Source organism: Elephas maximus, chromosome 6, assembly GCF_024166365.1.
Source record: "Elephas maximus indicus isolate mEleMax1 chromosome 6, mEleMax1 primary haplotype, whole genome shotgun sequence".
Lineage (NCBI taxonomy): Eukaryota > Metazoa > Chordata > Mammalia > Proboscidea > Elephantidae > Elephas > Elephas maximus.
Genome location: NC_064824.1, coordinates 123,776,122 through 123,793,068, shown reverse-complemented (window position 1 = coordinate 123,793,068; position 16,947 = coordinate 123,776,122). Strand labels below are relative to the sequence as shown.

Sequence of the window (16,947 nt, the reverse complement as noted above, 5' to 3'; positions counted from 1 at the left end):
TGCCCATCAACGGATGAAAAGATAAATATGGTATATTCACACAGTGCAATACTATGCATCGATAAAGAACAATGATGAATTTTTGAAACATTTCATAACATGGAGGAATCTGGAAGGCATTAAGCTGAGTGAAATTAGTTGCAAAAGGACAAATATTGTATGAAACCACTATTATAAGAACTTGAAAAATAGTCTAAACAGAGAAGAAAATATTCTTTGATGGTTACAAGAGTGGGGAGGGAGGGAAGGAGGGAGAGGGTTTTTCACTAATCAGATAGTTGGTAAGAACTGTTTTAGGTAAAGGGAAAGACAACACACAATATAGGAGAGGTCAGCACAACTGGACTAAACCAAAAGCAAAGCAGTTTCCTGAATAAACTGAACGCTTCGAAGGCCAGCGTAGCAGGGACGAAGGTTTGGGGACCATGGTTTCAGGGGGCATCTAAGTCAATTGTCATAATAAAACCTATTAAGGAAACATTCTGCATCTCACTTTGAAGAGTGGTGTTTTGGGTCTAAAACACTAGCAAGCGGCCATCCAAGTTGCATCAGTTGGTCTCAACCTACCTGGACCAAAGGAGAATGAAGAACACCAAAGACACGAGGTAATTATGAGCCCAAGAGACAGAAAAGGCCACATGAACCAGAGACTACATCATCCTGAGACCAGAAGAATGAGATGGTGCCTGGCTACAACTGATGACTGCCCTGACAGGGAACACAACAGAGAATCCTGAATGAGCGGGAGAACAGTGGGACGCAGACCTCAGATTCTCATAAAAAGACTAGACTGAATGGTCTGACTGGTCTGACTGAGACCCCAAAGGTCATGGTCCCCAGGCCTTCTGTTAGCCCAAGACAGGAACCATTCTCAAAGCGAACTCTTCAGACAGGTTGGACTGGACTGTGGGACAGAAAATGATACGGGTGAAGAGTGAGCTTCTTGGATCAAAAAGACACATGAGACTGTGTGGGCAGCACCTGTAGAGAGGAGATGAGAAGGCAGGCGGGGTTAGAATCTGGCTGAATGGACATGAAAATAGGGAGTGGAGGGAAGGAGTGTGCTGTGTCATTAGAGGGAAAGCAACTAGGAATATATAGCAAGGCGTATGTAAATCTTTGTATGAGAGGCTGACTTGATTTGTAAACTTTAACTTAAAGCACAATAAAAATGAAAAAAAAAAAAAAAAAGATTGGCTGGTAACCAAAAAGTTGTGCAGTTCGATTCCACCAGCTACTCCTTGGAAATCCCATGAGGCAGCTTTACTCTGTTCTGTAGGGTCGCTGTGAGTTGAAATCCACTCGAAGAGAAAGGGCTTTTTTTATGTTTATTTTATTTCCTTTTGGTGCTTTCACATCTAAAAAATGTTTCTTCATGATATCCTAGATTTCATATTCAGGTAAGTTTGAAAATAGCCTTATTTTGTAAAAGCACTGATAGATTGCTTAAGAATCTTCTGGCATATTCCCTGCTTTCAAAATGACATCTTAGGAGAAAGTAGGATCCAGTAGCTTTTGAGCCATTGGAGTCACACCTATTAGATATTTTTACCAACTCTACTTTTGTTAAGAAGAGTCTGTTCAGACAGCCTTTCCCCATATGTGCTCTAATTTTGTGACTGAGAATATGCAATGCCCTCGCCATCATTTTATGGTTAGGGCAAAAGCCAAGTACTAGTTCTTTATGTCAAATTAATCCAGGGGATCATTATAAATACTATAAAGGTTAATTGTCCTGTGCTTGATAGTTTTTTTTTTGTTTCCTTGCTTTCCATCTCAGCTACCGTTTTCAGAAAATTAACAGAACCATAAATACCTCGATTACTGTGCCCCGTGAACTTTTTATTTCTGTGCAGTAGTGATTAGCAGTCTGACATTGTGTTTAGGGGGGCAAGTATTCAGTGTCTACACGGCCCAATATGGCTACTTGTGGTGCAGTCAGAAGTAGATCACACGTTTCTTTTTGATGTAGTAAAGGAAGTGAAAATTCTGTACATAAACTGGACTGCTGCCAGTATACATAGGAAGGTTGGAGTAGTGAAAAAAAAATTGACGGATTAAGAGTCTCTAGGTTTTTGTTCCTGCCTTGTCAGTAATTTGCTTAAATCATTGAACCTCTCTGGTAAAAAACCCTGGTGGCATAGTGGTTAAGTGCTACAGCTGCTAACGAAAAGGTCTGCAGTTCGGATCCGCCAGGCGCTCCTTGGAAACTCTATGGGGCAGTTCTACTCTGTCTTGTAGGGTCTCTATGAGTCGGAATCGACTTGACGGCATTGGGTTTTTTTGGTTTGGTAAAGACTTTGTTTCCTTATCTGTAAAATAAATGCACTGGAAAGAAGGGCTATGCTTACCTTTTCGGAGGTCATTACACCCCTTGAAGAATGGTCAGAATTCACAGACCACTGAATGAATGTATGCATGTGTGTACATATACACCACACACTTTTACGTGCAGCTCCAAGGGGTTATGGGTTCCCCGAAGCCCATCTATGGGATCTGGTTAAGGATACTTTGGTTAGATCATTTTAATCTCTTCCCTTTCAACACTGAAAGTGAACAGTTAAATGTGGCATTCAGGGAATGGTAGGGAAGGAAAACAGGAGGTGTGGGCTGCTGCTGTGTTAGGTGCTGTCGAGTCGGTTCAACTCATAGCGAACATTTGTACAACAGAAAGAAACACTGCCTGGTCCTGCACCATCCTCATAATTGTTGTTATGCTTGAGCCCATTGTTGCAGCCACTGTGTCAGTCCATCTTGTTGAGGGTCTTCCTCTTTTTTATTGACCCTCTGCTTTATCAAGCATGATGTCCTTCTCCAGGGACTGATTCCTCCTGACAACATGTCCAAAATATGTGAGATGTAGTTTCGCCATGCTTGCTTCTAAGGAGCATTCTAGTTGTATTTCTTCCAAGACAGATTTGTTCATACTTTTGGTGGTCTTTGGTGTATTAAGTTGATGACAAATTTCAACAAGAACTCTGAAAATGGGCGATAGAACCTTAGTGAGTCTACCTTAATAATACTCCTAATAATAGCACATAACACCTCCATAGCCCCTTAATGTATGCCAGCGTTGCGTTTAGCACTTTAAGTAGTAAGGTAGTCCTCGGATTACGAATGTGTTCCATTCCTGAGTCTGTTTTTAAGTAACATTTGTACCTAGGTTGGAACAGTTGGGTGTGTTTTGTATCTAATGTCAGTCAAATGTTTGTTTTAGTATACAGTGTATAGTGTCTCTTTCTATGCATAAAAAACATTAAACACTTCCAGATACACTAAATCGTCCTTAACATAATAATACAGTAATAATAATAATGTTTTGATGCACACCGCAAACTGTCACTTGGCTATTATGAATCATTATACATACCTCAAATTTTTAATATAATAGGCTTTAGGGGAGGTTGATCTTAACTATAGATAGGGCGTTTGTAACCCAGGGACTGCCTTTATATTAAATCATTTAATCCTTAATATCTTTTTGTTGTTATTTTTAAACAGTAGTTTGAGAAAGCAATGAAATTTAAATCTTACTGTGTTTTCACTGTCTTAATGTTTTAAATACCCACCTCAAAGGTGTTGTAATCTTCATTTTGTAGATGAAGAAACTGAGGTCAGATTGGTTAAGAACTGAGGATAGAGAGATTAACCTGGAAAGATCACAGTTAAAACTAAATGCTGGAAAGAGTGAGCTAATTATATCAGGTGGACACTTGAGAGACTGTGTTGGCATCTCCTGTCTGGAGGGGGGATGGAGGATAGAGAGAGTTGGAAGCTGGCATAATTGTCACGAAAGGAGAGACTGGAAGGGCTGACTCATTAGGGGGAGAGCAAGTGGGAGTACGGAGTAAGGTGTATATAAACTTATATGTGACAGTCTGACTTGATTTGTAAACGTTCACTTGAACCTCAATAAAAGTTAATAAAAAAAAAACACACAAAAAACTAAATGCTGGAGTAGATAGAGAAATGGATCAAAATCTTTTTTGATTCCAAAACCCATGGTCTTTACCATTTTGCTGTACCACCTCACCACAGAGGAATTCTCTTGACTCTGTTTAGCAAATTTATGACTTTCCAGAGTTGAGGTAACATTCACCTTTGTACTATGAGGATAAATTCATTCATTCAACAAATATTTACTGAGTGTGTTATATATTAAGCACTGTTCTAAATACCATGGTTCCTCTTTCCAGGTTCTTCATTCATCGAGTAATTTTTGTTTCGTGGACTCCTACTTGGGCAGATAATTCTGGCTTCTCAAGCCTAATTTAAAAGGCTGCTAACCGAAAGATCAGCAGTTCCAACCTGTCAGCGGCTCCTTGGAGAGAAGACCTGGCAGTCTCCTCCCATAAAGATCACAGCCTAGGAAACGCTGTGAGACAGTTCTTCTCTGTTCTGTAGAGTTGCTATGAGTCAGAATTGACTTGACAGCACTCAACAACAATTTAAAAAGCATATTTGTCCATGATCCAACTGAAAGCTACCTAAGCGTATTAGAAATCTTTAGTATGGTATGTTTCTTTTCTCAACTTTGAATCTGAGGTATTGAAATCCATATTAAGTGATTTTTAAGACCTCACTTATTGGAGTCCTTTGAAACTCACCAAAAATCTTAGATTCCATAGCAGTTATTCTATCCCCTTGACAGTCCACTAGCCCTAAGCAAATTGTAAAGTCTTTGGATTTTTTGTTTTTTTGAAAACTTTTTTGTTGATATATAACATAAAAGTGCACAAGTCTTGACCATTTAAAAAAAATGTGAGTTACTTTTTTTTTGTTGATATATTTTGGATAAAAGTCCTGTGTCAGATACATGTAGTGCAGGGTATCTCCTCCCATTCTGTGGCTTGTATTTTCACTCTGAATGGTGTTTTTGATGAAGGGTTTTTAATTTCAGTGAAAACCAGTTTTTTAATCTGTAATTGTTATATAAAGCACTTTATCAGTTTGGTAAAATTTATTAATCATATTCAATTCTTGCATGTGCTTAGTAAATTTTTTGTCTCCTTATCCTGTCAGCTGTCGAGATGTGTTAAAATCTTCAGATTTGTTAGTGGAATTATGTGTTTCTCCTTTTAGTTTATGTATTGTGAGATTTTATTATAAAGTGAATATAAATTTAGAATTTTATCTTTGAATTAATTTTATTTTTATGAAATACCCCTTTTCATCTTTAGTAATACTTCTTTCATAAGTACTTGGTCTGGTATTACACTGTATCAGCTTTCTTTTGGTTAATGCTTGCATGGTAAATGTCTTGCTATCCTTTCAACCCTTCGATGTCCTTATATTAAGGTGTATCATTTGAAAGCACCATAGTTACTGCTTTTTAACCTCATCTGACAATCTTTGTCTTTAAGTTGAAACATTTAACTCATTTACATTAAATGAATTATTGGTACATTTAGATTCAGATTTACCAATATGACACTCAAATAAAATTTTGCTGAAGATCATTCAGAAGCAGTTGTAGCAGTACTGCCAGAAATTCAAGCTGGATTCGGAACAAGGGATATCATTGCTGATGTCAGATGGATCTTGGTCGAAAGGAGAGAATACCAGAAAGATGTTTACCTGTGTTACATTGGCTATGCAAAGAATTCGACTTTGTGGATCATAACATGTTATGGATAACATTGGGAAGAGTGGGAATTCCGGAACACTTAATTGTACCTATAAGGAACCTGTACATAGACCAAGAGACAGTCGTTCAAACAGAACAAGGGGATATTGCATAGTTTAAAGTTAAGAAAGCTGTGTGTTGGGGTTGTATCCTTTCACCATACTTATTCAGTGTGTATGCTGAGGAAATAATCCAAGAAGCGGGACTATGTGAAGAACAACGCAGCATCAGGATTGGAGGAAGACTCATTAACAACCTGCGATATGCAGATAGCACAACCTTGCTTGCTGAAAGTGAAGAGGACTTGAAGCACTTATTTTTGAAAATCAAAGACAACAGCCTTCAGTACGGACTAAACCTCAACATGAGGAAAACAGAAATCCTCACAATTAAACCAATAAGCAACATCATGATAAATGGAGAAAATATTGAAGTTACCAAGGATTTTATTTTACTTGGATCCACAGTCAATGCCCATGGAAGCAACAGTCAAGAAATGAAACAACATATCACATTAGGCAGAAGACCTCTTGAAGTGTTAAAAAGCAGAGATGTCACTTTGAGGACTAAGGTGCACCCTACCCAAGCCATAGTATTTTCAGTTGCCTTATATGCATATGAAAGCTGGACAATGCATAGGGAGACCCAGAAGAATTGATGCCTTTGGATTATGGTTTTGGCAAAGAATATTAAATATACCATGGACTGCCAGAAGAATGAACATGCCTGTATTGGAAGAAGTGCAGCCAGAATGTTCTTTAGAAGCAAGGATGGGGAGACTTCATCTCATGTACTTTGGATGTGTTACCAGGAGGGAACAGTCCTTGAGAAGGACATCATGCTTGGTAGAGGGTTAGTGAAAGAGAAGAAGACCCTTAACGAGATGGATTGATACAGTGGCTGCAACAATGGGCTCAAGCAAAGCAATGATTATGAGGAGGGTACCAGGCAGTGTTTTCATTCTTTTGTATATGTGGTTAGTATGAATCAGAACTGACCAACAGCACCTAAGAGCAGTAGCGACTGGATTTTCCTATTTGTTTCTTCTGTTCTTAATTTCTTCTCTAACAGTTCTTCCCTTCTTTTAGATTAATCAGGTGTTTTTTATTATCTCATTTTCCTTCCCATAAGCTTGTTATTTCTATAAAAAAAAAATAGTCTTCTGTTATTCATTTAGTAGTTACCCTAGAGATTACAACATACATCCTTATGTAGTCTACCTTAATTTAGTTGTTTTACCACTTTCTGGATAATGTAAAAAAAAAAAAAAGGAAAAAAAACCAGTTGTTGTCAGTTCAGACTGATGGTGACCCCATGCATGTCAGAGTAGAATTGTGCTCCATAGGGTTTTCAGTGATTGATGTTTCAGATGTAGGTAATCAGACCTTCCTCCTGGTGTGCCTGTGGGTGGATTTAAATTGGCAACCTTTCGGGTAGCAGGGAGCACTTAACCGTTTCCATCACCCATGGATCCTTCTGGGTAGTTTAAGGGCCTTAGAACACTTTGACTTCCTGATTTTTTTCCCTTTTGGTTTTCAGCCATTTGATCCTGGGGTGTGTGTGTGTGTGTGTCTGTCTGTCTGTCTGTGTGTCTGTGTCTGTGTGTGTGTCTGTGTGTGTGTCTGTGTCTGTGTGTGTGTCTGTGTGTGTCTGTGTCTGTGTCTGTGTGTGTGTCTGTGTGTGTGTCTCTGTGTGTGTCTGTGTGTGTGTCTCTGTGTGTGTGTCTCTGTGTGTGTGTCTGTGTACGTACGTTGGTATGCTTGATAATTTGATTTTCTGTGTGTGTACTGGCATGCATGATAATTTTGGGTTGAATGCTGATATAAACTAATAAAAAAATTTATTTAGCATATGAAAAATTGTGTAGGCTCTGGATGATACTGTTTTTCTTCAGGAAAAAAAAAATTCCTTCTGGCAGACAGGCAGAGTATGGGGTGATCACTGTGCTCTAGTTGAGACTGGCTATTCGGAGCCTTGGTGGTGCAGTGGTTAAGAAGTACGGCTGCTGACCAAGAGGTTGGCGGTTCATATCCACCAGCCGTTCCTAGAAAACCCTATGGGGCAGTTCTGCTCTGTCCTGTAGGGTCACTGTGAGTCAGAATCGACTCTACAGCAGTGGTCCCTTCCCCCCTCCCCCCCATCCACTTCAGGCTTTCTTAGGATTGGTCTGTTTTCAGTTCGCATTCTATTTCCAGAACATAGCTTTACTCATAAGGCACAACCCTTCTGGGGTCTCCACTGAAAGTGTGGTGTGTTTACCAGCTTCCTCTCTACCTTATTATGCCGAGACTACCAACAGTCTTTAGTTCTTTAGCCTCCTGGTGCTGATTTCTGGGTTTTTGTTTGGGGGAGGGGGGAAATTTGTTTTGTTTTTGGTGTCTCACCCTGTTGCTTGCGTGAGGTGTCAGTAAACATCTTGTCAAAAAAGTACTTGTAGAATTTCTGGCTCTTTTCTTTTCAGTTCTCTTCAGAACCTTAGCCTGTTAAGTCCTACCTGCTTGGTAGCCAACCGCAGCTGTGACTTTCTGCTTGGTCTTTTATGATCCAAAGGAACTAGCAGAAGTGAATGAGAAGTTCACCTCAGTGTACTTGCATTTTCTCCAAAATTGCAGTCCTTTACATCCGGGTGGTCTTTGTTGCTCTTTGATGCTTTTAAACAAGTGGTAGTTCTAAAATAAATTTTTTTATACAGCTTTTATAGTTGTTCTGGGCAGGGGAATCGGTCTTATAAAAGCCGTTCTTTCGAAACTAGAAGTGGAGTAGCATTTTGAGGTAGATGTTATTTTACAGATGAGGAAACTGAGACCCAAGTATTAAGGTTACAGCTAATGAAGGACAGAGACAGGATTCAGACAGGCTAGCTCTAGAGTTGGTGCTCTGCTAACCACTGAACTTCAATCCTTCTGATTACTTGCCCAGAAGATAGTCTTATAGTTCCATTGCTCAGAGACCTCAAAGGTCTCTTATAAAGTTTCCACTGTTTTTTTTTTTTAATTAAAATTCGGAGTAGAGAACATTACCAGAACTTCTCAGGTGTTCAACTTCTATACATACATACAGTATTTTATGATTTGGTACCATTTACAGAGCATAAAAGGAGCTCAGATGGCATAGTGGTTAAGGACTCAGCCGCTAACCGAAAGGTCAGCAATTTGAACCCACCACCTGCTCTTCGAGAGAAAAGACCTGGTAGTCTCCTGCCATAAAGATTACAGCCTGGGAAACCCTATCGGACAGTTCTCCTCTGTCCTACAGGGTCACCGTGAGCCGTATCTGATGGCACGCAACAACAACACAACTTAAGAGAAACATAGCTGGAATTTTGATTTGTCAGCTATCTTAATAGACAGTCCTTAAAATAAATGGAAAGGATCTGTAAGTAGAATTTTTTACATCTACACTGTTTGTCTTAAATACACCTTTACAGCGCTAAGAGAGATTTTCGCCCCATTTTACAGTCAATGCAAATTATGATTCTGAGCTAAAGTCGTGTAGCTGTCTTCTAGCTAGGTTTTTTGACACCGTATTGTGTGCTTTTCCACTCACTTTACCAGTAATATTGGATCCACGAATGCTAAATCAGTTTTCTTCTGTGATTCTGAAGTAGAGACTTTTGTTACTTTTCTGTTTACTGTCTTTGTGTAAAAACCTGCTTAGCCTGTATTTATTTCATGGTTTGAAAGTGAACCCTGTTTGAAAACACTTAAGTTTATTTCTTGTTGATAGAAACTTGTCTGGTGGTTAAGCTTGGGAAAGCAGTTCAAACATGTTCTGACAGCTACTCGCTATAGGGCTCATTTGCTTGTTTTTTTTTAATGAGTTTAACTTTTGAAGATGCGTCTCTAGTTTACTAGCAGGATAGATGTTTAATATTTGTAAAGTTTTTTTTTTAATGCTGTTTACCTTCCTCTTTACCCATCCTCTTCATAAAAATAGACAACAGTTAAATATCCTCTTCCTTTGAAAACAAGAAACTGAAAGAGGAATAATTTAAAAGTTTGATAAACTAGTTTGACAGTTAGCTCGATTAAACGACTTTCACAGCTGTGCACTACAGCTTTAACATTGTTTTCCAAAATAAATAGCTACCATTGGCCGTAAGTGCTGCTAACTAAAAAGGCCAGCAGCTCGAACCCATCAGGCACTCATTGGAAAACCTGTGGGGCAGTTCTGTTCTGTACGTACTGTAGTGTTGCTGTGAGTCAAAATCAACTCGATGGCAATGGGCTTTTTTTTTTTTTTCCTGGGGACCAGGCAGGAGGGTGTGGATAAATGAGTACTAATTAATAACCACCCTTGGTTCATTAGAGATGTTATTAGAAGCACTGAAATACCGGACTGTGAAGCAAAAAAATTTAAAGAGCTCCTTAAAACTTTATATTTCAGACAGAGGACTTTGGAGTTGTATTTATATTCGTAGTACTAAGTTTTCAGATGTAAATGTGACCCAAAGGTTAGTTTAAAATTGCTTCCCAAAAAACCTGTTTAATCTGTAAGAAAACATTGTAAAAATGAGACATTACATATGAATGACGCTGAAAGTGCTTATAAGTTATTTCTTTCTTGGGTGAACCACTGATTACAGATAAATTACTATTTTTTTGAACTTCATTTTAAAAATTATCCTCCTCTGTTTTTATTTTGGTTTGTTTATAATCTGATTCCCTGAGTAATGAAGCTGTTTAGCCCACTTACAAAGGCACTCCTTGACTTTGCACAGGTTTAGCTTTCCTAAGATTTCTACTTACGCATATTGTTTCTTGACACTTCTAAGCATTTGTATGCTAAGTTTGACCTCACTTACAAAAAGTAGCTAATTATTTAGGGATTTTGAGCTGTCTGTTAAGGGGACAAAGCAAATCTTTTCAGGATGGTAAACCAAAAAAAAAAAAAAAAAAAGCGAAGTGTGTTGCTATCGAGTCGATTCGACTCACAGCAACCCTATAGGACAGAGTAGAACTGCCCCATAGGGTTTCCAAGGAGTGCCTGGTGGATTCGAACTACTGACCTTTTTGTTAGCGGTCGTAGCTCTTAAGCACCGTGCCACCAGGTTGTCCAGTGCAAGATGGTAGGAGTGGGGATATCTTTGGTCTTGTAGGCTGGTGTGCTCTTGTCTGCTGAGAATTCAGAGAGCCCCGGGGCATGAGTAGGCATAGACGGGAGTTTTACATGAAGGTCAGCACCTACTGCAACTACTAGGGACCTGCCTATCCTAGTTGGAGGATTTAAGATGCAGAAGCAGTCTGTCTTCTACCAGCTCTGTGAAAAGGGAGACACGAGACAGATCCCATTATTGATAACTTCCTTTCACCCCAGAGTCCACCTGGCCTGTGTTGTTTCTTGCCCACTGCCAGCTTGCCTGGCCCAGGAATGGCAACTCCTGATAGAGAGAACCATAAATAGAGATTTAAAATGTAGTTATCTCTGTGATGATGAAACACACACCCCCTTATGTAAATCTAATATTTGACTCAGACATTAGGCTTTCAGACCTGTTTTTCAGAACATTTTGCGTTTAAAGGGCCTGTATTTTGGCTTAAAAAAGACAAATAGGTGCAGCCACCAACATCCATCTCTGCTTAGCTCTCTGCAATAGATAGGTGACTAATGTTGGAGTCATATGAGCTACATGGCAAAGCCTAAGATTAAAATATTTGTAAGTTTTACGTTATTCTTTAACCTTTTTTCTCTTTTGGGATGCCGTTTTGAATCTTGTCTATATTTGAGATTATATTCTTTTAGCTATTATTTAGAGGTTAACTAGACCTAAAACCTTAGTTTTTTTTTTTTTAATGTTCACATGGAATCATACAAAAATAAAATCGTACAGTGATTTAAATGATTGGAGCTGCATTAATATTGTGTTATGTAAGATCAGCCAGTATTTTTTAACAAAGAGAAATTTCTGTTAGCGTCATTATGAAAATGCTGTTGTGTACTTATAAGCTGAATTCCTCTGACAGTGCTAATGAGCGGGAAACAGAATTTAGTGTGTTCATTCAGCTGCTATTTGAATATATCGTGTAGATCGCAGGTTTACTACGAATGTGTGCATGCATTTTGTTTAGCATGTGACACAAACACTCAAGGGTGAGTGCATGTGTAGCCTTTATTTTACTTGATGGCAATTATGCATAAATGTCAAACATTTAATATAAATGGCTTATGTAGTATTACTACGGAAACTCAACTCGACGGCAGTGGTAGTAGTTTTTTAGTATTACTAATTTTACATAGCCACACTCAATTTCTAGGTTTTCCCCAGTCTATTTTTTTTTTATTTACTAGCTCGCCAGTATCTATCATCAAATTTCAGGGTTAACAGGTTTCCTTAATATCATATGTCAGTTAATTATAATTATCATTCACACCTTGATAGTCTCAAGTTAAAAGACAGAGGTGTGGGTCTCTTCTTCAACATCTGTGTCTCTTGTGCCCAGTCATTCTCCATGGACTTAAGTGGTCTATGTTCTGCCCACAAACTTCAACCTTGGGTTCCCATCCTACCACTTGGCTTTTTTACTGAAGCATCATTTTCCCTCCATACACAGCATATCCGAGGAATTCGCCAGCTGCCCCTGACACCTTTTCTGTATTTTTGCCAGAGAGCTTGAGATAGCAGACCTTATACTATAGGCCATAACATTATAAAGTCACCTATTTTCAGTAGTGATAGCATCACTGTGCTTAGGGCTAATAAGGGCCAGGGCTGGCAAAGGCCAGGACTAGTAAGGGCCAGACAAGGCATAGTAAATGGAAAGAGAAGAAGTCATAGTGAAATGTATCCTGAATCCCCAATATATGTTAATTTTTAGTTAGCGATTTAAGGCACTGGGTTTTTTTAAGCTTCATGGGAAATGAGTTTTAGAGATTGTTTACCAACCCTTTGATTTACTGAGGGCCAGAGTAGATAAATCATTTACCCAGAGTCACACAGCCAGCTGATGGTAAAGAAATGGATTATAGAAAGAATTCCTATCTTCATATCTAGTGTTCATTCCACTGTTATAATTTTCATATTAAAAATTCACTGTAGATGATACAGCCACTTTAGAAAACAATTTGGCAGTTTCTATAAAAAAAAATAAATAATTCCCCTCCTAGGAACCTGTCCAAGAAAAGTAAAAACATACATCCACAGAAAGATTGTACCCAGATGTTCATAGGAGTATTATTCATAAGAGCCCAAAACTCAAAACAGCTCAAAATATTCATCAGCTAATGGATGATTAAACAAAAAGTGGTACATATAATGGAATACTGTTCAGCGCTAAAAAGGAATGAAATACTAATACACACTACAACACGAGTGAACCTTAAAAACAGGCTTAGTGAAAGAAATCAGACACAAAAGACTATATGTTCTATGAAGTGCCCAGTCAAGGAAATACATAGGCAGAAAGCAGTATGCTCAGAGCGAGAGTGGAGATTGACCGCAAACAGGCTCAGGGAATTTTTTGGGGTGATAGACTTACTCTAGAACTGGATTGTGTCAGTGGTAGCACAGCTATAGACATGTACTGTAAGTAATTGTACTTTTAGTGGGTGAATTCTATGGCATAAATTACACTGCAATAATGTCTTTAAAAATGTTTTTAAAAAATTTCATTTTAACTTATTTTCGTAAAGGGTAGCTTTCTTTCCCAACCCTTGGTGTCTTTCTATTGCTTCTTTTAGTACTGTTCAGCTTTACTAGATTACTTTTCTGTATAAAGTTGAGGCCAAAGGGATTTTACTAAACCTGTTAACACTTGATGGAGCCTTTGTGACTCAGTGGTCAAGAACTCATCCACTAACCAAAAGGTTGGCAGTTTGAATTCACCAGCCACTCTTTGGAAACCCTATGGGACAGTTCTACTCAGTCCTATAGGGTCACAATGAGTCGGAATCAACCCGATGGCAACAAATATTGTATAAAATGAATGAAAGAAGGTTGGGAACAATATTGTCATATGATGGGAGTACTGTACGTGAAGAATTCAGTTAAAATTGGTTGGAAAATTGATCCATGCCATTCTAGTTACTCTCTTGATATGATAGAGCGTCTTTTCATGTTCATCTTGTAAGCTGTCCTTGGTGTTCCTTATAATGAATTAAAATTACATAAATGCAAAGTCCAGAGATTTCTGTGTGCAGTGTGTCTTAAATGTTTTTGGCTTACAGATGCCTTTAAGAATCTGGTAAAAGCTGTGGACTCTTATCTTTTGACTTTGATAGACCTACCAAAGCCAAGAGAGAGCCTGATTTAAGAACAAAAAGGAACTCTATTACTAATCCTTTTAAGAAGTAAATGTAGTAGTTTTATTTCAGTGTATTTTGGTGTAAATACAGATTTTCAGATAATGCATAAAAGAAGAATGTATAGCCACTAGTTCTGTATTACCTGTGATCTGTAAAGTGAGACACCTAGTCAGGTTGGTGAGAACTTGAATAAGGTGATGACCAGTAATCTGTTTGAAGTGACAGTTTAGAATTATCAAACACTTAATGCTGCTCTATATTTTTATTATAAAATATTACAACCTTTTAATATTTACTAGTGAGGAGCCAGCTTAAGTCATAGGAATGTGTATTTCATTCAGCTCTGAATTTTATTTCAGAAAATATGATCTTCATGTACAGTGTTAAAGAAAGTAAGAACCATGTCTGGGCATGGTACGGCTTTGGGGAGAAAGAGAATGGATGATCTGCCTACATTTCTGTCTACCTTTCCTCCCCTTTTTGCTCGCTTGCCTCTAAGTGTAGTGCTGCTTTTTCCCCTCTTTTTCTTAGTATAAATGTGCAACTGTCTATATCCGTTGTTTGTTTCAGTAACGAAAACCTGTTGCCATCAAGGTGATTCTGACTCACAGCAGCCCTATAGGACAGAGTCAGCCTGCCCCATAGGGTTTCCAAGGAGCAGCTGGTGGATTGGAACTGCCAACCTTTTGGTTAGCAGCTGAGCTGCTAACCCTGCTGTACCACGTAACCGTTGCAAATCATGAAGACGTACTAACTTCAGTATAACTTGGGAGGTATTAGGAAATTCCATTGCTTTAAGGTAGTTTGAAGTGTTACTCACCTGAAAAATGATGGCTTTTGGAATGTTATTTCCTTTTAATTCATTGTTTTAGCTCATAATGATTGGTTTTATATTTGCAAGAATTGTACTATGTTTATATGATTTTGTCTTTAACTGCAGGACCGTGTATATGTACAACAAAATAATGTGGAGAATGTCTACAATTTGGGATTAATTATTTTTCGAGATCAAGTTGTCCGTTATGGTTGTATTAGGGATCATCTACGGCAAACTCTATTGGATATGATTGCAAGAGAGCGGAAAGGAGAAGTTGTAGACAGGTATAGTCATCCTTTTACTCTGGGGGTTTTAGTTTTTAATGATTATATCTTGAGAACCAACTCACTGTCATAATTTTATTAAAATAAATGAAAGTTTGAATACCTAGTACATTATGAGTATCCTTGTAAACCTTGTATCAATTCAGCAAAGTTAAATTTTTAGAAGAGCCCATCGTAAGCTTTCATTTAATATACTTTTTAAAAAAATCAGCCATTAATCTTCTTTTTTATTTTTCATGCTGGCATTTTGTTCATTTTTTGCTGTGTGATAACATTTTTATTTATTCTCTTGGTCTTTTTCTTTAAAGACTTTGGCTTTCATTCTAATGATTTTTAAAGAAAAATGCTGAACATTCTCTAACATTACTAAGAATTACTATTCCCCATCTGTTTCTTCCCCTTTCTAACATGATTGCAGTGCTAGAGTGACTTGAAACTTTAAGATTGCTTCCTCTGCTTTACTGTTTTCCAAGCAGCTATGAGATGAAGACTTGTAAAATTCTGAATACTTCAGCTTTGGTACTTGGTCAGGATTGCCCAAAAGCCATTTAGTACAAAAAATTATATTGCTTAGGAGTAGCTGTATATTGTACCTATGCTGGGCAGTACAGCGGTCTCACTCACTCTTCCCTGCATACTAATAAGCCAACCTTTTTATTCTCTCTGTGTTTTTAAATACATCGAAATATTTGGACATCCTAAGCATGTTTTCTTTAAAATTTTTTTTTTTAATTTTTATTGTGCTTTAAGTAAAAGTTTATAAATCAAGTCAGTCTCATACAGAAATTTATATGTACCCTCGTTATATACTCCTGTTGTTCTCCCCCTAATGAGACAGCACAGTCCTTCTCTCCACCCTGTATTCCTATGTCCTTTTAGCCAGCTTCTGTCCCCCTCTGCCTTCTCATCTCCGTTCCAGACATGAGCTGCCCACATAGTCTCATGTATGTCCTTGAGCCAAGAAGCTCACTCCTCACCAGTATCATTTTCTATTTTATAGTCCAGTCCAATCCCTGTCTGAAGAGTTAGCTTTGAGAATGATTCCTATCTTGGTGGGGACCATGACCTCCACGGTCCTTCTAGTCTCAGTCAGACCATTAAGTCTGGTCTTTTCATGAGAATTTGAGGTCTGCATCCCACTGTTCTCCTGCTCCATCAGGGATTCTCTGTTGTGTTCCCTGTCAGGGTAGTCATCAGTTGTAGCCGGGTACCATCTAGTTCTTCTGGTCTCAGGCTGATGTAGTCCCTAACTTAATGTGGCCCTTTCTGTCACTTGGGCTCGTAATTACCTTGTGTCATTGGTGTTCTTCATTCTCTCTTGGCTCCAGGTGGGTTGAGACCCATTGATACATCTTAGATGGCTGCTTGGTAACGTTTAAGACCCCAGATGCTACTCCCCGTGTTTTCTTTAAAATTTTTAAGTTACAGTGGGGTGAGGACAACAGTTAAGATATGCTTTCCAATTAAAATTACTCTAAATCCTTATTTCATAAATAAGTTGCTTATAGAGATGGGTTACTTTGATGAATGTTTAACATTCTAAAGGTATTTCTAGCTACTTCTGTTGCATTTTTTATGTGAATCTTTGATTATCAAGTGGTTTAACTTCTTTTGACAGAGGCGCAATAAGAAATGCTTGCCAGATGTTAATGATTTTAGGTCTTGAAGGAAGATCAGTCTATGAAGAAGATTTTGAGGCTCCTTTTTTGGAAATGTCTGCAGAATTTTTTCAGGTAATCAGTGAAAACATAAACACTCTTGTGAGATGTTCTGAAAGTTACTGCATGTAGTTATTAATTTGAACATTTTGATCTTTTTTTTATCTGAGGCCCATTTGGGGGGACACAGAATTATCTTTCAGCATACCTACACTACATTCTCACATTTCAGTGAAGAAACTCACTGATAACATACTGAAGAGTTTGAACTTACACACGTGAATTTTTTGTTATGCTATGAAACATTACCCTTCAAACTTA

At 38.2% G+C, this 16,947-nt stretch overlaps 1 protein-coding gene across 2 annotated transcripts in view; it reads left to right on the top strand.

The window, feature by feature from the left end:
• The window catches only part of CUL3 (cullin 3), a 117,287-nt gene that overhangs the window by 65,218 nt on the left and 35,122 nt on the right, over positions 1–16,947 (top strand). For both annotated transcript variants that reach the window (XM_049888322.1, XM_049888321.1), the window contains exons 4-5: positions 14,808–14,968; positions 16,587–16,701. In XM_049888322.1, the coding sequence (XP_049744279.1) occupies positions 14,808–14,968; positions 16,587–16,701 (276 nt within the window). The remainder of the gene's footprint in view (positions 1–14,807; positions 14,969–16,586; positions 16,702–16,947) is intronic.